Here is a 21,621-nt window from a genome sequence, read left to right on the forward strand (position 1 = left end):
ATTTTAATCAAGTCTAATCTTAGTATTTTCTGATTCCCGGCCCCCGCCCCCCCCGGGCCATTTTGTCAAAAAAAAGTCTGAAAAATTAAATTTTGAAATAATTAATGTTCTCTTATGGAGATACAAAGTCTGCACCAACATAAAACAAGCACTACGTGTAGTAACTTTCCTAAACCATACATCAAGCACATTAACAGTGTTTAAGATTATCAATCACAGAAGAACAGAACAATCCATTCAACCAGTATTTATTAAAAAGCCATGCTTCTGCAGGCAGATTGGAGAGGGTAGTGTATGTGGCCTTGATATTATCGCACCTCTAAACTGGAATTTGGCTTCCCTTTTCCTCTTTAAAATTTTTCTTTTTTTTCGGTGTACATCTTCCAGCTGCCAAGCTCTTTGGCATTCGACTGCTATGGCCGAGATTAAAGCCCCCAGACAGAGGGGCGCTCTCCCTTCAACGGCCGAGAGGCGGGGCCCAGGGCCCGGGCGGGGGCGGGGCCCTGCGTGTTCCGCGCGTCCATTGGCGGCGCTGCGTGAGCGTGTCGGGCCCGGCGCGGGCGGGCGCTGCGACGGCGCGTTGTGTGAAGCGCGGCAGGTGCGTTTTCGGCCTCCTTCCTCTCGGCGGATCGCCCGCGGTCTGGCTTGTCGGGAGCCTAGAGCGGCGGGGCTGAAGGCCGGCATGGCTTGAACACCTGCCGGGGCGGCGGTGGCAGCAGCAGCGTCAGCAGCAGCATGGGGAACCAGGACGCGAAGCCGAAGAGGAGCGCAGGCGATGCCCTGCACGGAGGCGGCGGCGGCGAGGACGCTGCCGGGCCCCGCGATGCGGAGGGCACAAAGAAGGGGGGCGGGGGCAAGAAGGCGCCGGGCAGGCACGGCAAGGGGGGCGGCGGCGGAGAGCCTGGCAGGAAGAAGAGCAAGTCGGACCCCAGGGCCTCGGTCTTTTCCAACCTGCGGATCAGGAAGACCCTGACTAAGGGTAGAGGTGCCGGTGGCTCACGTGAGGATGTGCTGGAGCCCCAGGCCCTGCAGGCCGGGGAGCTGGACAGCGCCCACTCCTTGGTCACCAAAACCCCGGACCTAAGCCTCTCAGCCGACGACACAGGCCTGTCAGACACCGAGTGTGCCGACCCTTTCGAGGTGACACGTCCCCGGGGGCCCGGGTCGGCTGAGGCCGGGGGCCCGGCGGTCGCCGAGAATTCGGAGACTGCGGCAGGGGCGCAGGATGGACAAAGGACCAGTTCAGGCTCGGACACAGACCTTTACAGCTTTCACTCGGCTACGGAGCAGGAGGATTTGCTCTCAGATATACAGCACGCGATTCGCCTTCAGCAGCTGCAGCAGCAGCCCCAGAGCCCCGAGTCACCCGCAGCGTCGCCCCCTTCCGCCCCTTACCAGTTCGGGGCCCTGCCGGGCCTGGAACGACCCCTGCCGGGCCCCAGCGCCGAGCAGACGCCGTCCGCGCGTCCCGACCAGCCCTCGGCCCCAGACTTGTCCGCGTCCGCCGCCCTTCCGTCTCCTGAGTCTGCTTCTGGGGAGCCCTCGGCTGGAGTCCCTCTGCGAGGGGCAGGGGACACTGACGAGGAAGGCGAGGAGGATGCTTTCGAGGACGCCCCCCGAGGCTCTCCGGGGGCGGAGTGCGACCTGGCGGAGAGAGAGGCCCTGCAGAGGCCCGGGGTACCGCGCGAGGAGGGCGCGCCGAGGCCCGGCGCCCCCGCGGCCGTCTCCCTGCCCGGCAGCCCGGCGCGCAGCCCACGCTGTCTCCGTTCTCGTCCGCTTCTCGCCCCCTGCTACGTCAGGACCACCACCCGGCAGCTCAGTTCGCCCGGGCCCTCACCGTCTGCGTCCCCCAGCCACAGCCCAAGGGTCCAGAGACGGCCGGAGTCCTCCCTGGGCCGGGATTCAGGAGCCGTCACGGCCCCCGCGGCCGCCCCGGCCAGGAAGCCCCGCGCGGGCCGCAGCCGCTCGGCTGACTGGACAGCCGAGCTGGGCCGCGCGCCGGGTGTCGGGGGCTCAGCTCACCTGCAGCAGCGAGGGCCTGGCGGCCTCCAGGACGTTTTCGCGGGTGAGCGCCGGGCTTCCATGGCTCAGGGCACTTGCCAGTCAAAGGAATTTCTATTTAAATGCAGGGCCTTAAAGGGAAGAGCTTAGCCATTGCTTTCCTGTGTGTCATCTCAAGAAAGGCTGTCCACTTCTCCAAAATATCCGTGCTTTATGTCCAGAGTCATACCAGGCAGATCAACTCCTCCTTGGCACACTTTGCAAAGCCATCATTCTCTTTCCCTCCTCATCCCACGGCATTAAAAATAACAAGATTGTTCACGGTCCTCTGACAAATCATCTATTCTAGGGCTGCTCTGATAGACATGCTGCTGTGCACGCATGTGATTTGTAGTTTCTCCCTCAGCGATCTGGGTGCACTCTTTAATGAACTTAAGTGGTCACTCCTGTTTGCTGATGCACCAAATCTAATACCTGCCTTTAGAAACTAATACACAGTGATAAAGAATATTAAGGATCACTTGCATTTGGTTTCATGGCTCTGTCAAAACAGGGTGTGGCTTGGAGATAGTGATGGTGAGCAGGCCAAAAGCACACTCCATGTTACTGGTACCTTCCTTAACGTCTGTTGTGGACTGGGCCAGGCACTGTGGTAAATGTCAGGTAGTGTGATGAGTTTATCCTTGTCTTGCTTAAGTGCCCACTGGTAGACTGTCAGCTTGTTTCATGTTTAACAGCTTCTCAACTATATGAAATACTGAGTATCAGAATTTAAGGAGCAGGGGGAAATGAGGATTTACACATGTATGGTAGGTTGTGGTGAGTATTTGAATTATTAAAAATTTCAAATGTAACTTGAAAAGCTAATCAATAGGTTATCTAGAAAACAATGATATTTCTCAATGAGCTTATCTGCTTCTTAGCTAAATGCTGTTGATATTTGGTACTTACTTGCGTTGACCACATTTTAATTTTAATCCATGGGCTATCTTATATTTTACATTTATAGATTCTTAAGAGTGACCTCTTCTGTTCATTTTACATACTTGCTCTCCCTCTTTACAAATTAAAAGGAATGTTTTTAGTCTAATATCCATTAGATAAATTATAAAAACAGACAATAAAACCAAACATAAAAACCCCAAAAACCTGATTTTGAAGGAAGACGATTGGAAAGCTCTTTAGTTGATTTTCATGAATTTAACATTGGTAAGAAATTGAGTATTTTTTCCTTATCTAGGTAACACTCATTTTATATATTATTTTTCTAATAATGAAGATGTCACTATAATTAAGACATTCATTAATATTAATGATTGTTCTTCCGAGCACCGTTAGAGTTTGGAGATATATTAGTTTCCTTCACTTAACAAGTATTTTTATGTAATTTGTGCTGGACGGCCATATTGTGCCAGGCAGTATGTTAGATGCTAGGCGATGTAAAGATCCTTAAATCATGCTTCTGCCTTTCCAAGTCTCACTGACTAGGTGTACAGGAACATGTAGAGATAGACAATACGGTACTCTGGGGGCAAGAAGTGTGGAATGACTTACCTCTTTGGCAAGGGACGAGGAGAGAGGAATTCAGAGGAAGATTGATTAGAGTCCTGCAGATCATAGGGCCTTAGATAGGTTCAAGTTTTGCTTTCCTTAAGGGGAAAAAAAAAAAAAAAAAGATATTCCTGGAACTAGAATTCCTTACTTTTCCTTTTTTTTTTTGCCTGTTTAAGGGCCACACCCTGAGGCATACGGAGGTTACTAGGCTAGGGGTCTAATTGGAGCTGCATCTCCTGGCCTACACCACAGCCACAGGGATGCCAGATCCTTAACTGACTGAACAAGGCCAGGGATTGAACCCCTGTCTTCATGGATACTTGTTGGGTTTGTTACTGCTGAGCCATGATGGGAATTCCCACATTTCATTTTAATTTGCTAAGTATTTACAAATTTGAAATTTGGGTCTCTTAAGGATTCCTGGGGTTTTGTTGACTACCCTAAGCAGAACTTTTTTCCTTTGCAGAGTTAATTGCTTTAATATGTGTATCACCTACTATATATATATTTCTTTCCTTTTTTTTTTTTTCTTTTTAGAGCTGTACCCATGGTATATGGAGGTTCACAGGCTAGGGGTCCAATCAGAGCTACAGCTGCTGTGCCACAACCACAGCCACAGCCACATCAGACCTGAGCCATGTCTGCACCTGCACCACAGCTCACGGCAACGCTGGATCCTTAACCCTACTAAGTGAGGCCAGGGTGAACTTGAAACCTCATTGTTCCTAGTCTGATTTGCTTCCGCTGTGCCATGAAGGGAACTCTTCAGCTACTTTATATTTGATGCTTGGATACAGTTGTTCAGTGATCAGGGGATATTTGTGTAGTTTTTTCTATAAATTTTTCTTATCCACTCACTTTTTATTTATTTTTATTTTTTTATTTTTTTGTCTTTTTTTTTGCTATTTCTTGGGCCGCTCCCACGGCATATGGAGGTTCCCAGGCCAGGGGTCGAATCGGAGCTGTAGCCACCGGCCTACGCCAGAGCCACAGCAACGCAGGATCCGAGCCGCGTCTGCAACCTACACCACAGCTCATGGCAACGCCGGATCGTTAACCCACTGAGCAAGGGCAGGGACCGAACCCGCAACCTCATGGTTCCTAGTCGGATTCGTTAACCACTGCGCCACGACGGGAACTCCCACTCACTTTTTAAAAAAAAAAAAATTTGTGGGTTTAACCTTATCTTGCAACTGGTGAGCGAATGGAGGTAATAAAGAGATCAAACTTTTTCAAAGTAACACTGTGATTCATTCAAAGGCCAAACCACAGAAATAGCTGAGTCTACTGATTCAAGTCTGAATGTTCTTGTTTATTATTAATTTTTGGATGTTCAACGCTATAATAGTAAAAACTTTAAAAAATACAGAATTTCATTCTTTCGCCTAGGTGGTTTTCCAGTTTCTTTATCAATAATGTGAATTCCTTTAATTGTTGAACATCTGGCCTTCTGTGGGCTGGATGCAGGTGATTGCTGGTCAGAGTGAAGCAGGTTTTCTCTAGGCAGCTCTCGTGGAAGCTTTCCTATGGTGGTAGAATGAATCCAGATTGACACAGGCCTCTGTTCCTCAGCTGTTGTCTGTTTTCTTGTCATCTGGCTTCACATTTGGTTCTTTACCATTCTCTACTATTTTATGGGTGTCTTGGAAATTACTAGAGCCCCGGAGAGCACTAGCATTGTCCTTAGGGAAATTGTTTTCTGGCCTTAATTTACATGTCTTTGGATCAATTAATTGCCAGCTGCCTTTGAAGCAGGTGATAGTTATATCTATAAGCTTCCATGAACATCTTTTATTTTTAGACCGTAGAATGAGGGTTGTCAGCTCTGCAGGAAGGAACAGATGTTTTTTGCTTTTTACTGCCTTCCAAATGTAAGGAGAAAATTCAGATGAAAAGAGATCTCCATGGCACATGTTTGTGTTTCTTTTGCAGATGTAAAAACATGTAGCAATTATGGAGACCAAGCCGTTTTCACTGTTAAGGAACTGTTGATGTCTTAGGCCACTGCACTGAAATTTCAGTTAATTTGAAAATACATTTTGACAGTGTATAGTGGAAAAATTGCTATGAATTTGAGAGATTCCTTTGCACATTAAGAAGCTTTTGAGTAGAATTTTGCAGTTAGAGTTTAGACATGTAGGGGTTCCTGTTGTGGCTGAGCGGAAATGAACCTGACTAGTATCCATGAGGATGTGGGTTCAATCCCTGGCCTCGCTCAGTGGGTTAAGGATCCCGGGTTGGCTCAAGCTGTGGTGTACATTGCAGATGTGGCAGAGATCTGGCATTGCTGTGGTTGTGGTGCTTTGGCTGTGGTGTAAGCCAGCAGCTGTAGCTCCAATTCTACTCCTAGCCTGGGAACTTACATATGCCACACCTGTGGCCCAAAAAAAATTTATATATGTAAAACGTTAAATTTGTGATGCTAAATCACTTTTGATCAGGATCTTTCCAAAGTCAATTATGTGCTTATCTGTCTTATTTAAACACAGTGAATAAATGGTTTATCTCTTTTAAATGGCTTAATGTCTCTTTAGGCCCGTAATGGTTACATCCTGTGAAAACACTGGTGTTGTCCTCAACTGTTACTGACGTGTAGTAGGCTGGTGACTACAGTTGGCTGTTTCTGAGGTTTCATATCTATGTAGTTTTCTTGATTTTTCCTTCCTATCAGCTATTTATTCTCAGAGCTATTGGTCTCCCCCTCTCCATTACTTCTAATTTGATTTCCTCATCAATTTATTATTGGTTTATAAATCTTCTGACTATGATGTTAGCTATATTTATTGCACTTCTAATAAATTCCGGGCTCTCTGTGAGTGCATTACATAATTATTTCTAATCCTTACAACAGTCCTGAGGTATGGCTGTTTATCTTCGTGTTGCCATGGAGCTAACCATGGTCAGGTGTGTGAAGTAACTTGCCTAAGGGCATTAAGTTTGTAACATGGCCAATCTAGGATCTGTACTTAAAAAAACAAATCTGTTGTTAATGTAAATAGAATGAAGTAGGTTCATGAGGTTTTGGAGGACTAGCTAGTCAAAAAAGGGCTTGGGCTTTAGAATTTAGATTGTGTGACTCATTTTGGCTTTTCAAAAGGTTATCTTGATTTTTATGTTGGAATAGAAGGACTCACTCTAGGAGTACAGACTTTCTTCTACAGCTTGTCAGATTGTTAGACTGTGAACTTTTTAAGGCTGGGAGCAGTTTTATACCCCAAAGTAGCATCTGACAGTGTAGACATCTAGTAATTGTCCAATAAATGAGTGATGGTCAGAAATCACCCCTGCCCTATTTAATGCATCAGTGTTACTGTAACAGGAAAGGGGATTGAAAGAATGTTGTCCTTTTCCCCATATCTTGCTTTACTGGGTTTATATTATCTGAATAGGATTTAGCAATGTAAACTGGGAGTAGCAGCACTGGTCTCAAAGCATTTTAGTTTGGTCTCAAACATTCTTTTTCATGGTTTCTTTAAGTCTGTGATTTGAATTGAAGTCAAGAACCCCAGTAATACTTCAGTGATAAGTTTTACTGACTGCTTCATGAACTGAGAACTGGCCTGGTTTTTAGTGCATTTAGGCATTTGGATACGAACCATGCGTATTTGAAACTGAGCAGGTGTATTTAGAGCAGTGTTTCCTTCTAATCCTATTAAAAAGGTGCTTAACATGCACAGTTGGGTGATGCAGCTGTGGTTATCCTAAGTACTGTTATTCCAGGTAAATTTGCATCCTAGCTTGCTGTTTTAGTTAGGTAACCCTTAAGTAATTTTTTCTCATATTGGGGGGAGGAATAATTTCAAATTAATAGTGCTAGGATGAAACGAAATAGTGTATGTGAAGCCCCTACAATTCTTCCTGGTACATAGAAGGCATGCAATTGGTGCTGTGTGTTTTCCTGTCCTGGTTTATTGCCTTAATAAACTACATTGTTCAAAATAGTTCAAACCAAATTTTGTCAAATCAAAACAAAACAACTTTGAAATTGTTTACAGATATTGGGAACTATATAATCAGGTGCTAGTTGAAAATTAATATTTTGGGTCAATAGGCTTTTTTTTAAAGTCTACACATTAGTTTTTTTTCGCTTTTACTTTTTTATGATTTTTTTATGTCACTTTATCAGAAATTTTGGTTTTCTTGGGCCTTTGGATAAGGAAAGCATATGATGAGGGATGACTGTGTGATTGGGGGAGGTGATGATGTTTAAAGGATGGGTAGGGTAGAGGAGGTGCAAGCTGATATCCTCAGTATTTACCTGCCTGACTTTGCAACCTTAACCTCCCATGGTTTCCTTCATAAACTCTCTAAATGAGTTAATCTGCTTACTGTTCTATGAACATGCGCTTCATTTTCTGACTGTGTCTTTGTCTAGCAGTTCTGACTCCCTTGTAACACACTATTTGTCTCTCTTGACTTAGCATCTGAAAAAGGCCGATTAAATTCCCATTTCTTCATTTGTATCTTTCCCAGCTAGACCTGACCTGGTCTGTACTTACTGTCTATATGCCATATGTACTTTTAAGATTCAGGGATTCTTTAGATCTTCCTTCTCACTTCATTCCACTTTTCCTTTCTCCTTGCCTGCTTGCCCAATTCTCTCCATTAATCATCTGCTTCTGTCATCCATCCGTGAATACCTGCTCCACGCCTCCTGTGTGCCAGTCAGTAAGATGGGCACTAAGCATACTGAAGGATTTATGAATACATATTTGCCATTTTTTTACCCAGGAAACTTGGGTGTCTGGGCTTCCTATTGGCAACTAAAACTAGCTGAATTTAAGCTGGAAAAGTTCTAATATTTTTGGGTGATTGAAATTAATTATCTTCATTGAGGTATGATTGAATCAGTGGTAAAGGTAGAATGATACTTGGATAGAACTTGTGTTGAGAGAACATCTATTCCTTTGTGGGTTGATTTTATTTATTTATTTATTTATTTATTTATTTACTTATTTGCTATTTCTTTGGGCCACTCCCGCCGCATATGGAGGTTCCCAGGCTAGGGGTTGAATCGGAGCTGTAGCCACTGGCCTACGCCAGAGCCACAGCAACGCGGGATCTGAGCCACATCTGCAACCTACACCACAGCTCATGGCAACGCTGGATCCTTAACCCACTGAGCAAGGGCAGGGACCGAATCCGCAACCTCATGGTTCCTAGTCGGATTTGTTAACCACTGCACCACGACGGGAACTCCTGTGAGTTGATTTTAAAATAGCATGAAAATGCAGTAATCTGAGCTTCCAAATATAAATTTTATTGGTAATGAGAGAAGAGGAAAATTCTACTACTCTGTTCATTCCTGCTTTTGCATTTTAAGTAGTAGCCTGATGTTAATGGAATTTAGCATTCAGGGACCATTAAGAAGAAACAAGTACATACTGCCTTGTGATTTGATAGTTATTGGGTACAATTTTAGTGACTGAAAACTTTATAAGGGTTTTTAATATTAAAAATATAGGGAGTTCCCATCGTGGCGCAGTGGTTAACGAATCCGACTAGGAACCATGAGGTTGCGGGTTCGGTCCCTGCCCTTGCTCAGTGGGTTAACGATCCGGCATTGCCGTGAGCTGTGGTGTAGGTTGCAGACGCGGCTCGGATCCTGCGTTGCTGTGGCTCTGGCGTAGGCCGGTGGCTACAGCTCCGATTCGACCCCTGGCCTGGGAACCTCCATATGCCGTGGGAGTGGCCCAAGAAATAGCAACAACAACAACAAAAGAAAAAAAATATATATATATAAACACATGAAAAGTAAAACTTGCAGTCAGTTTGAAATGGTATTTAGTAAAGCAAGGTTATAATTATAACATCAGAATTATAAGAATAAAAAATAACAGTTACTGGATGCTGTAAGAGGATGGCTAGTATGCTAGAGAGCATTGTCCTTTGATACCTGCTCCACTGTCGATTCGAGAGAGGGAACAATTTCTATCTATCTTCCTTCCGAGGATATACTTGGAAGCGTTAATTGGATAGGAAAATTGCTGCCGTTTTTCTGTGATAGTCAGTCTCTATCGTACCCTGGACTCACTGGAAGCTTTATTATCTGTTATGCCAGAGCGGTGATGGGCTGATAATAGTCCTTTTTATTTTCAGGGGAAATAGAATAATTTCTTGAGAAAATTAAGCCTTTGTTGTGTTTAAAGATAAATCCTACTTAAACCTTACTCTTTTAGCGTCTCTTTTTATTTGAAGCAGAAAGGTTCTTGGTTTTAGTCGGCTGTTAGCTAGTGGACATGTATGGAGAAGAATCCTGTGTCACTTAGATTGCTGCATTACACATGCAGTAACAGCACTCTGGCAGTAGTGCAGGCTGAGATGGCTTTCCATCAACCTCCCTTAAGTATCCCACTGAACTCTTACCTCTTCTTAGTGCCCTGGTTTCCTAGGTTGCAAAAGTGAATGTAGTCTTGCTGGGAAGCTGCCTCCTCCAAGTCGCATCCAACTGTGAGATTCTATGGTGTGATGGTTCCAGAAGTTAACCTTTTCTCCTAATAATGATACTTTGCATATGTGGAACTTTTCCTTACTGTTAGAGTGGAAGAAAATCCCTGTCGAAGGGTCCATTTATACCCTGGGGTAAAGATGCTTTGGGTGTCAGTAATAGCTGGTGGTAAGACCTTGATAGTTTGGGTCAGTAGTTAATTGATACTGAAGGAGATTTTGATTGGTTGGAAAGCTGTTGTCTAATGTACACTTAGGACCTTGCATTTTTTTTTTTTTTTTTTTTTTTTTAAGGACTGCATCCGTAGTGTATGGAGGTTCTGAGACTAGGGATCAAATCAGAGCTACTGCTGCCGGCCTACATCACAGCCATGGCAATGCAGGATCCAAACCGCGTATGTGACCTACAACACAGCTCACAGCAATGCCCAATCCTTAATCCCCTGAGCGAGGCCAGGGGTGGAACTGAAACCTCATGGTTCCTATTCGAATTTGTTTCCCGTGTGCCACCACGGAACACCTAGGACCTTGCATTTTTTTTTTTTTTTAAGGAACTCTTCTAATTTATTTTTAAAATTTTATGGAATGATAGTAGACTTACAGTGTGTCAGTTTCAGCTCTATAGCAAAGTGATTCAGTTATAGATATATGTATTTTTCCAGGTTCTTTCCATTATACATTATTACGAGATGCTCAGTATAGTTCCCTGTGTTATACAGTGGGTCTTTGTTGTTTATCTGTTTTATATATTTAGTAATGTATATTTGTTAATCCTAAACTCCTAATTTATTCTTCCTGCCACCCCCCTCCCCTTTGATAACCATGAATTTGTTTTATGTCTATTTCTGTTTTGTAAATAAGTTCATTTGTATTTTTTTTTAGATTCTATATATTCTATATGTAAGTGATATCTCATTTGTCTTTCTCTTCACTTAGTATGATAATCTCTAGGTCCATCCACATTGTTGCAAATGGCAATATTTCATTCTTTTTATGGCTGAGATTATATATATCTATTATGTATATATCTATATCTATCTATTATATATATTATAAATATATATATCTATCTCACATCTTCTTTATCCATTTATATATTGAGGGCACTTAGGTTGCTTCCATGTTTTGGCTATTGTAAATAGTGCTGCTCTGAACATTGGGGTGCATGTATCTTTTATTTGTTTTTGGCTGTATCTGCAACATGTAGAAGTTCATACGGGAACTCTGTTTTTTATTTTATTTATTTATTTATGCCACACCCTCAGCATGTGGAAGTTATCAGGCCAGGTATCAAACCCAAGCCACAGTAGTAATCTGCTTTTTTTTTTTTTTAAGGTTTTTTAAGTTTTATTGACGTACAGTTGATTTACAAGGTTGTGATAATTTTTGCTGTACAGCAAAGTGATTCAGTCATACATATGCACATGTCTATTCTCTTTCAGATTTCTTTCCCATATAGATTATCATAGAATATCGGGTAGAGTTCTTTGTGCTATATTGCATGTTCTCATTGGCCAGTCATTCCATAAGTTTCAGGGTACATATGTCAATCCCAAACCCCCAGCCCATCCCTCCCTCCCACCCCCACCTGTCTGCTTTGGTAACCGTAAGTTTTTCAAAGTCTGTGAGTCTCTGTTCTGCAAATAAGTTTGTTTGTATCTGTTTTTTTAGATTCCAAATATAAGTGATATTTTACCATATTTCTCTTTTACTGTCTAACTTTGCTTAGTATGATAGTTTCTGAGTCCATCCGTTTTGTTACAGATGGCATTATTTCATTCTTTTTTATGACTGAGTAATATTCTGTTGTATATCTCTACCACTTCTTTGTCCATTCCTCTGTTGATGGATATTTAGGTTGCTTCCATGTCTTGGCTAATGTAAATAGTGTTGCAGTGAACATTGGGTATCTTTTTGAATTAGGATTTTCTCCAGATAGATGTCCAGGAGTAGGATTGCTAGATTATGTGGTAGTTCTATTTTTAGTTTTTTGAGCGACCTCTATAATGTTTTCCATAGTGGTTGCACCAATTTACATTCCTACCAACAGTATAAGAGGGTTCCCTTTTTTCCACATCCTCTCCAGCACTTATTGTTTGTAGACTTTTTGATGATGGCTGTTCTGGCTGGTATAAGGTGGTACCTCGTAGTTTTGATTTGCATTTCTCTAATAATTAGTGATGTTAAGGATCTTCTCAGGTGCTTTTTGGCCATCCGTATGTCTTTTTTGGAGAAATGTCTATTTAGATCTTCTGCCCATTTTTCATTGGGTTGTTTGTTCGATATTGAACTGCGGGTGGTATTTGTATATCTTGGAGATTAATCCCTTGTCAGTTGCTTCATTTACAAATATTTTCTCCCATTCTGTGGGTTATGTTTTTTTTTATGGTTTCCTTTGCTATGCAAAAACTTTTAAGTTTAATTAGGTCCCATTTGTTTATTTTTTGTTTTTATTTTCATTATTCTAGGAGGTGGATGTGAGAAGATATTGTGGTTTATGTCAAGAGTGTTTGGCTTATGTTTTCCTCTAAGTTTTATAGTATCTGGTCTTACATTTAGATCTTTAATCCATTTTTGGTTTATTTTTATGTATGGTATTAGGGAGTGTTCTAATTTCATTCTTTTGTGTGTAGCTGCCCAGTGTTCCCAGCACCACTATTGAAGAGACTGTCCATTCTCTATTGTATATTCTTGCCTTCTTTGTTGTAGATTAATTGACCATAGGTGCTTGGGTTTATTTCTGGGCTTTCTGTCCTGTTCCATGGATCTGTATTTCTGTTTTTGTGTCAGTACTGTTACAGTTTTGATGACTGTAGCTTTGTAGTATAGTCTGAAGTCAGGGAGGCTGATTCCTCCAGCTCCATTTTTCTTTCTCAGGATTGCTGTGGCTATTTCCAGTCTTTTGAGCTTCCATACACATTTTAAAATGTTTCCATTTTCTGTGGAAAATGCTGTTGGTAATTTGATAGGGATTGCATTGAATCTGTAGATTGCCTTGGGTAGTATACTCATTTTGACACTATTGATTCCTCTGATCCAAGAGCATGGTATATCTTTCCATCTGTTTATGTCATCTTTGATTTCTTTCCTCAGTGTCTTATAGTTTTCATTTATTTATTTTTTAACTTTTTTTTTGGCCTTTTTTTGCCTTTTCTAGGGCCGCTCCCGCGGCATATGGAGATTCCCAGGCTAGGGGTCCAATCAGAGCTGTAGCCTCCAGCCTATGCCAGACTCACAGCAACGCGGGATCCAAGCCGCGTCTGCAACCTACACCACAGCTCATGCCAACGCCGATCATCAACCCACTGAGCAAGGGCAGGGACCGAACCCGTGACCTCATGGTTCCTAGTCGGGTTCGTTAACCACTGCACCACAACAGGAACTCCATCTTATAGTTTTCAGAGTATAGGTCTTTTGTCTCTTTAGGTAGATTTATTCCTAGGTATTTTATTTTTTTATTGCAGTGGTAAATGGGATAGTTTCCCTAATTTCTCTTGTGCTATTTTGTTGTTAATATGTAGAAATGCAAGAGATTTCTGTGTATTAATTTCGTATCATGCAGCTTTACCAAATTCATTGATGAACTGTAGTAGTTTTCTCATGGCATCTTTAAACTTTTCTGTGTATAGCATCATGCTATCTGCAAACAATCACAATTTTACTTCTTTTCCAATTTGGATTTCTTTTATTTCTTTTTCTTCTCTGATTATTGCTGCTAGGACATGCAAAAACTATGTTGAGTAGAAGAGGCAAGAGTGAACATTCTTGTCTTGTTCCTGGTTTTTGAGAAAACACTTTCAACTTTTCACCATTGAGCTAGCTGTGGGGTTGTCTTACATGTCCTTTATTATGTTAAGGTAGGTTCCCTTTGTGCCCACTTTTTGGTGAGTTTTTATCATAAATGGATGTTGAAGTTTATCACAAGTTTTTTCTGCATCAATTGAGATGATTGGATGCTTTTTATTCTTCAGTTTGTTTGTATAGTATACCACACAAGTTGATTTGTAGATATTGAAAAATCCTTGCATCTCTGGGATAAATCCCACTTGATCATGGTATATGATCCTTTTAATGTATCTTTGGAGTTGGTGTGCTTGTGTTTTGTTGAGGATGTTTCTGTCTGTGTTCATCATCAGTCATATTGGCCTGATATCTTTGTCTGATTTTGGTATCAGGGTGATGATGGCCTCATAGAATGAGTTTGGAAATGTTCATTCCTCTCTGAATTTTTGGAATAGTTTCCGAAGGATATGTGTTAACTCTTTTCTAAATGTTTGTTAAAATTTGCCTGTGAAGCCATTTGGTTCTGGACTTTTGTTGGGAGTTTTAAAATTACTGATTCAATTTCAGTACTGGTAATTTGTCCATTCTTATTTTCTATTTCTTTTTGTTGCAGTCTTGGGAGATTGTGCCTTTCTAAGAATTTGTCCATTTCTTCTATATTGTTCATTTTATTGGCCCATAGTTGCTCATAGTAGTCTCTTATGATCCTTCGTATATCTGTGGTGTCAGTCATTACTTCTTTTTCATTTCTGATTTTATTTGTTTTAGCCTTCGCCCTTTTTCTTTGTGAGTCTGTCTCAAAGTTTATCAATTTTGTTGATCTTTTCATAGAAACTAGTTTCATTGATCTTTTCGTTTCTTTTTTTTAGGGCCACACCCACAGCATATGGAAGTTCCCAAGCTAGAGGTCAAATTGAAGCTATAACTGCCAGTCTACACCACAGCCACAGCAACACCAGATCCGAGCCATGTCTGTGACTTACACCACAGCTCATGGCGACATGGGATCAATAACTGACTGAGCGAGGCCAGGAATAGAACCTGCATCCTCATAGGTATTGGTCGGATTCATTACTGCTGAGCTGCAGTGCGAACTCTTACTGTTTTTTTTTTTACTATTTCATTTATTTCTGCTCTGATCTTTATGATTTTTTTTCCATCTACTAACTTTGGGTATTGTTTGTTCTTTTTCTAGTAGTTTTAGGTATAAGGTTTGGACCTTGTGTTTTTGAACACGAAGGTAGTGACTGTGGATATGGTGGGTAGGTTGAGCTGTATTTTTTTTTTTTTTTGAAATTTGTAAACGTGGAGGCTGTGGTTGTACAATTTTGTGACCCAAGAATTTAGAGCATATTGAATTTTTATACTATTGGCTCCAGATACATTGAGCAAGTCCTTTTATTTTTTAAAAATATTTACTCAATGAATTTATTACATTTATGCTTGTATAAGGATCATCACAATCCAGTTTTATAGGATTTCCATTGCTCAACCCCAGCATATCCCCCACCCCCCGAACTGTCTCCTTTGGAAAACATAAGTTTTTCAAAGTCTGTGAGTCAGTGTCTGTTCTGCAAAGAAGTTCATTGTGTCTTTTATTCAGATTCCACATGTCAGTGAAAGCATTTGATGTTGGTGTCTCATTGTCTGACTGATTTAACTTAGCATGATAATTTCTAGGTCCATCCATGTTGCTAAAAATGCCGGTATTTCGTTCCTTTTTATGACTGAGTAATATTCCATTGTGTATGTGTACCACATCTTCTTGATCCACTCCTCTGTTGTTGGACATTTAGGTTGTTTCCATGTCTTGGCTCTTGCACATAGTGCTGCAATGAACATCGGAGTACATGTGTCTTTGTGAGTCATGGTTTTCTTTGGATAGATACCCAGGAGTGGGATTGCTGGATCAAATGTTACTTCTATGTTTAGTTTTCTGAGGCATCTTCATACTGTTTTCCACAGTGGTTGCACCAGTTTAAATTCCCACAAACAGTGTACTAGGGTTCCTTTTTCTCCACACCCTCTCCAGCATTTATTGTTTGTAGACTTTTTGATGATGGCCATTCTGGCTTGTGTAAGGTGGTACCTCACAGTGGTTTTGATTTGCATTTCTCTAGTAATGAGTGATGTTGAACATCTTTTCATGTGTTTTTTGGCCATCCGTATGTCTTTTTTGGAGAACTGTCTGTTTAGATCTTCTGCCCATTTTTTGATGGGGTTATTTGTTTTTTTGTATTGAGCAGTAGGAGGTGTTCATTAATTTTGGAGATGAATCCTTTGTCAGTTGATTCATTTGCAAAGATGTTCTCCCATCCTGTGGGTTGTCTTTTGGGTTTTGTTTAGGGTTTCCTTTTCTGTACAGAAACTTCTAAGTTTGATTAGGTCCCGTTTGTTTATTTTTGTTTTTACTGTCATGACTCTAAGAGGTGGATCTGAGAAGATGTTGCTGTCATTTATGTCAGAGAGTGTTTGGCCTGTGTTTTCCTCCAAGAGTTGTATAGTGTCTGGTCTTATATCTAGGTCTTTAATCCATTTTGAGCTTATTTTTGTGTATGCTGTTCATTCTTTTCCATGTGGCTGTCCAGTTTTCCCAGCACCACTTATTGAAGAGGCTATCTTTTCTCCCTTGTGTATTCTTGCCTTCTTTGTCATAGATTAGATGGCTGTAGGTGCGTGGGTTGAATTCTGGGCTTTCTATCCTGTTCCACTGATCTATATGTCTGTCTTTGTGCCAGTACCATACGGTTTTGACGATTGTTGCTTTGTAGTACAGTCTGAAGTCAGGGAGCCTGATTCCTGCAGCTCCATTTTTCTTTTTCAGGATATCTTTGGCTATTCTGGTTCTTTTGTGCTTCCAAACAAACTTTAAAATATTTTGTTCGAGTTCTGTGAAAAATGTTACCTTGGTAATTTGATAGGGATTGCATTGAATCTGTAGATTGCCTTAGGTAGTATCGTCATTTTGATAATATTAACTCTTCCAACCCAAGAGCATGGTATGTCTTTCCATCTATTTGTGTCATCTTTGACTTCCTTCATCAGTGTCTTATAATTTTCAGAGTACAGGTCTTTTGCCTCTTTAGGTAGGTTTACTCCTAGGTATTTTATTCTTTTGGATGCGATGGTAAACGGGATTGCTTCCCTGATTTCTCTTTCATTGTTAGTGTATAGAAATGCCGTCAATTTCTGTGTATCACTTTTGTATCCTGCAACTTTGCCAAATTCATGGATGAGCTCTAACAGTTTTCTGGTAGAGTCTTTAGGATTCTCTAGGTATAGTGTGATCTGCAAATAGTGATAGTTTTACTTCTTCCTTTCCAATTTGGATTCCTTTTCTTTCTTTTACTTCTCTGATTGCTGTGGCTAGGACTTCCAGAACTATGTTGAATAGTAGTGGCGAGAGTGGACATCCTTGTCTTGTTCCTGATCTCAGTGGGAATTCTTTGAGCTTTTCACCATTGCGAATGATGTTCATTGCGGGTTTGTCATATATGGCCTTTATCATGTTGAGGTGGTTTCCCTGTATGCCCACTTTCTGAAGGGTTTTGATCAGAAATGGGTGTTGGCTTTTGTCAAAGGCTCTTTTCTGCATCTGGTTTTTCTTCTTCAGTTTGTTAATGTGGTGTATCACACTGATGGATTTGTGGATATTGAAGAACCCTTGCATCCCTGGGATAAATCCCACTTGATCATGATGTACAATCCTTTTAATGTATTGTTGGATGCAGTTTGCTAGTATTTTGTTGAGGATTTTTGCATCGATGGTCATCAGTGTAGTTTTCTTTTTTTGTGGTATCTTTGTCTGGTTTTGGTATCAGGGTGATGGTGGCCTCGTAGAATGAGTTTGGGAGTATCCCTTCCTTTGCAATTTTGTGGAAGAGTTTCAGAAGGATACGTATTAGCTCTTCTCTAAATGTTTGGTAGAATTTGCCTGTGAAGCCATCTGGTCTTGGACTTTTGTTTGTTGGAAGTTTTTAAATCACAGTTTCCATTTCAGTTCTTGTGATTGGTCCATTCATCTTTTCTATTTCATCTTGGTTTAGTCTTGGAAGATTGTACTTTTCTAAGAATTTGTCCATTTCTTCTAGGTTTTCCATTTTATAGGCATATGGTTGCATATAGTAGTCTCTTATGATTCTTTGTATTTCTGTGATGTCCATTTTTACTTCTCCTTTTTCATTTCTAATTTTATGGATTTGAGTCCTGTCTCTTTTTCTTGATAAAGTCTGGCTAAGGGTTTATCAGTTTTGTTCATCTTCCCAAAGAATCAGCTTTTCGTTTCATTGATCTTTTCTGTGGTTTTCTTTGTTTCTATTTCATTGATTTCTGCTCTGATCTTTATGATTTCGTTCCTTCTACTAACTTTAGGTCTTGTCTGTTCTTCTCTATGGAGCCATTTTAGATGTAAAGTTAGCTTGTTTATTTGAGCTTTTTCTTGTTTCCTGAGGTAGGCCTGTATTGCTATAAACCTTCCTCTGAGAATGGCTTTTGCTGCATCCCATAGGTTTTGGAGTGTCATATCTTTGTTGTCATTTGCTTCTAGGTATTTTTTAATTTCCTCTTTGATTTCTTCAGTGATCCATTGGTTATTTAGTAGCATGTTGTTTAGTCTCCACGGGTTTGTGTTTTTTGCAGTTTTTTTTCTTGTTGTTGATTTCCCGTCGTATAGCGTTGTGGTCCGAAAAGATGCTTGATATGATTTCAATTTTCTTAAAGTTACCGAGGTTTGATTTGTAGCCCAGGATGTGATCAATCTTAGAGAATGTTCCATGTGCACTTGCGAAGAATGTGTATTCTGTTGCTTTTGGATGGAATGTCCTATAAATATCTATTAAGTCCGTCTGCTCTAATGCTTCATTCTGGGCCTGTGTTTCCTTATTGATGATCTGTCTGGTTGATCTGTCCATTGCTGTAAGTGGGGTGTTAAATTCCCCCACTATGATTGTGTTATTGTTGATTTGTCCTTTTAAGGTTGTTAGCAGTTGCCTTATATATTATGGTGAACCTGTGTTGGGTGTGTAGATATTTAAAATTGTTATATCTTCTGTAGTTCCTGTCATGGTGCAGGATTAATGGATCCAACTGGGAACCATGAGGTTGAGGATTTGATACCTGGCCTTGCTCAGTGGGTTAATGATCCGGCATTGCCTTGAGCTGTGGTGTATTTTGCAGCCACAGGTCAGATCCCATGTTGCTGTGGCTCTGGCCGAGGCTGGTGGCTACAGCTCCAATTAGACCCCTAGCCTGGGAACCTCCATATGCCATGGGAGTGGCCCCAGGAAGGCAAATAGACAAAATAAATAAATAAAATAAAATTGTTCTATCTTCTTCTTCTTGGATTGATATTTTGATCATTAGGTAGTGACCTTCCTTGTCCCTTAAAATATTCTTCATTTTAAAGTCTAGTTTGTCTGTTATGAGTATTGCTACTCCAGCTTTCTTTTGATTCCCGTTTCCATGGAATATTTTCTTTCATCCTCTCACTTTCAATTTGTATGTGTCCCTAGAAGTGAAATGGGTCTCTTGAGGACAGCATGTATGTGGGTCTTGTTTTTGTATCCATTCATGCAGTCTGTGTCTTTTGGTTGGGGCATTTAGGCCATTATCATTTAAGGTAATTATTGATATGTATGTTCTTATCGACATTTTATGCATTGCTTTGGATTTGTTTTTGTTCCTCTTTTTTCTTCCCTTTACTTTTCTCTCCTCTTCTGGTTTGAGGACTATTTTTAGTGTTGTATTTTCATTGATTTTTCTTATTTGTTTGTGTATCAATTGTAGATTTTTGGTTTGCAGTTATTCTGAAGTTTTGATGTAGGAGTCTATATGTATATGAGGTTATTTTAAGTTGTTGGTTTCTTAATTGCAAGTGCATCTCCAGTGTCCTGCATTTGTACCCTCTTCACAATTGCTGATTTTGGTGGCATAGTAGTGCGTGGATGATTTCATATCTTTACCTTTACTGATGAGCCTTATCATTTGTGGTATTTTTGTTTTCTGTTGTAGCCTTTTGTTTTCTGTCTGGAGAAGTTCCTTTAGTATTTGTTGTAAAGCTGGTTTAGTGTTGCTGAGTTCTCTTAGCCTTTGCTTATCTGTGAAGCTTTTGATTTCTCCTTCACATCTGAATGAGAGCCTTGCTGGGTAGAGTCATCTTGGTTGGAGGTTTTTTCCTTTCATCACATTAAGTATATCATGCCACTCCATTCTGGTCTGCAGAGTTTCTGCTGAAAAATCTGCCAATAGCCTTATCAGGGTTCCCTTGTATGTTAATTGTTTCTTTTCCCTAGCTGCTTTCAGTATTTTCTCTTTGTCTTTAATTTTGGTCAGTTTGATTAATATGTGTCTTGGGGTGTTCCTCCTTGGGTTTATTTTATACGGTACTCGTTGTGCTTCCTGGATTTGAGTGAGTGGTTCCTTTCCCATGTCAGGGAAGTTTTTGGCTATTATCTCTTGGAATATTTTTTCTGTCCCCTTCTCTCTCTCTTCTCCTTCTGGCACCCCTATAATCTGGATGTTGGTGCATTTAACGTTGTCCCAGAGTTCTTTGAGACTCTCTTCATTTGTTTTTAATCTTTTTTCTCTTTTCTGTTCTGCATCCGTAATTTCCACTAATATGTCCTCCACCTCACTTATTCATTCTTCTGCCTCCTGTATTCTGCTGTTAGCTGCTTCTAGTGAATTTTTTATTTCAGTTATTGTATTTTGCATCTCTTCTTGTTTAAGTTTTATATCTTGTATCTCTTTGCTCAGTGTTTCCTGTAAGTTATCCATCTTTGCCTCCAGTTTATTCCCAATGTCTTGCATTGTCTTCAGTATCAACTGTCTAAAATCTTCTTCCTGGAGGCCGAGAATCTCCTGATCACTTAGCTGTTTTTCTGGGGTTTTTTCTTTCTCCCTTATTTGAGTTATAGTTCTCTGTCTTTTCATGTATATAGGTTTTTGGTGTGGTGACCTTTTTACAGATAATAGAGCTGTAGCCTCTCTTACTTCTGGTGGCTGCTCCCCTTGTGGCTGATGTTGGTACAGGGGTTTGCTGTGGGCTTCCTGATGGGAGTGGTGCCTGCCCACTGGTAGGTGGAACTGATTCCTATCCCTCCTATCCGTCCTTATCTCTGGGTGAGATTAGTGGTGGCTGTGTGCCTGGGGGTTCCTTAGGCAGCCTATTTACTGATGGGCAGGGCTGTGATCCCACCTGAATTGTTGTTTGCCCTGTGGCTTCTCAGTGCTGATGGGTAGGCCAGATTTTCCTAAAATAGCCACCTCCAGAGAAATGCAGGCTGCTGAATATTCCCAAGAGCTTTGCTTCCAATGTCCTTCCCCCAACAACAAGCTACATTCCCAGCATGTCCTCTAAGAACCGCACCCAGGTCTGACCCTGATTCCCATGGATACCCTGCTTTTCCTTGGGACCCAGTGCATGTGAAAGTCTATATGCTCCTTTTAAGAATGGGGTCTTTGCTTCCCCCAGTCCCGTGGAGCTCCTGCACACAAGCCCCACTGGCCTTCAGTGCTAGATGTTCCAGGGTCTCTTTCTCCCAGTGCCAGATCCCCACACATGGGAGTTTGATGTGGGGCTCAGAACTCTCACTCCTGTAGGTGAGTCTCTGTGAACCAGTTAGTTTCCAGTCTGTGGGGCTTCCCAACTAGGAGGTATATGGGGTTGCTTATATCATGTAATCACCCCTCCTACCTCTTGATGTAGCCTCCTCTTTGTCTTCTGGAATAGGATATCTTACAGAAAGTTTCTGGTCCATTTGGTTGACGATTGCACAGCATTTGGTTGTAAATTTTGTTGTTTTTAGGAGAGAAGTTGAGCTCCAGTCCTTCTATTCC

General features: G+C 41.3%; 2 protein-coding genes across 2 annotated transcripts in view; one reads left to right on the forward strand and one right to left on the reverse strand.

Moving 5' to 3' along the window:
* Nucleotides 1-237: 237 nt before the first annotated feature.
* On the reverse strand, nucleotides 238-723 carry LOC125116950 (uncharacterized). Its single transcript, XM_047762651.1, has one exon. The coding sequence runs from the start codon at nucleotides 682-684 to the stop codon at nucleotides 238-240; it is 447 nt and encodes a 148-aa protein (XP_047618607.1). The 5' UTR covers nucleotides 685-723.
* A 12-nt stretch (nucleotides 724-735) lies between these two features.
* Nucleotides 736-21,621, forward strand: part of FMN2 (formin 2) — a 296,800-nt gene continuing 275,914 nt past the window's right edge. The window contains exon 1 of the mRNA XM_047762652.1: nucleotides 736-2,102. Within this exon, the coding sequence (XP_047618608.1) occupies nucleotides 736-2,102 (1,367 nt within the window). The remainder of the gene's footprint in view (nucleotides 2,103-21,621) is intronic.

This window comes from Phacochoerus africanus, chromosome 15 (assembly GCF_016906955.1).
Source record: "Phacochoerus africanus isolate WHEZ1 chromosome 15, ROS_Pafr_v1, whole genome shotgun sequence".
In the NCBI taxonomy this organism is placed as follows: Eukaryota; Metazoa; Chordata; class Mammalia; order Artiodactyla; family Suidae; genus Phacochoerus; species Phacochoerus africanus.

Bases quoted from the DNA above. Each gene is read 5' to 3' on its own strand.
- LOC125116950 (XM_047762651.1), bottom strand. From the start codon at position 684: ATGCCGGCCTTCAGCCCCGCCGCTCTAGGCTCCCGACAAGCCAGACCG.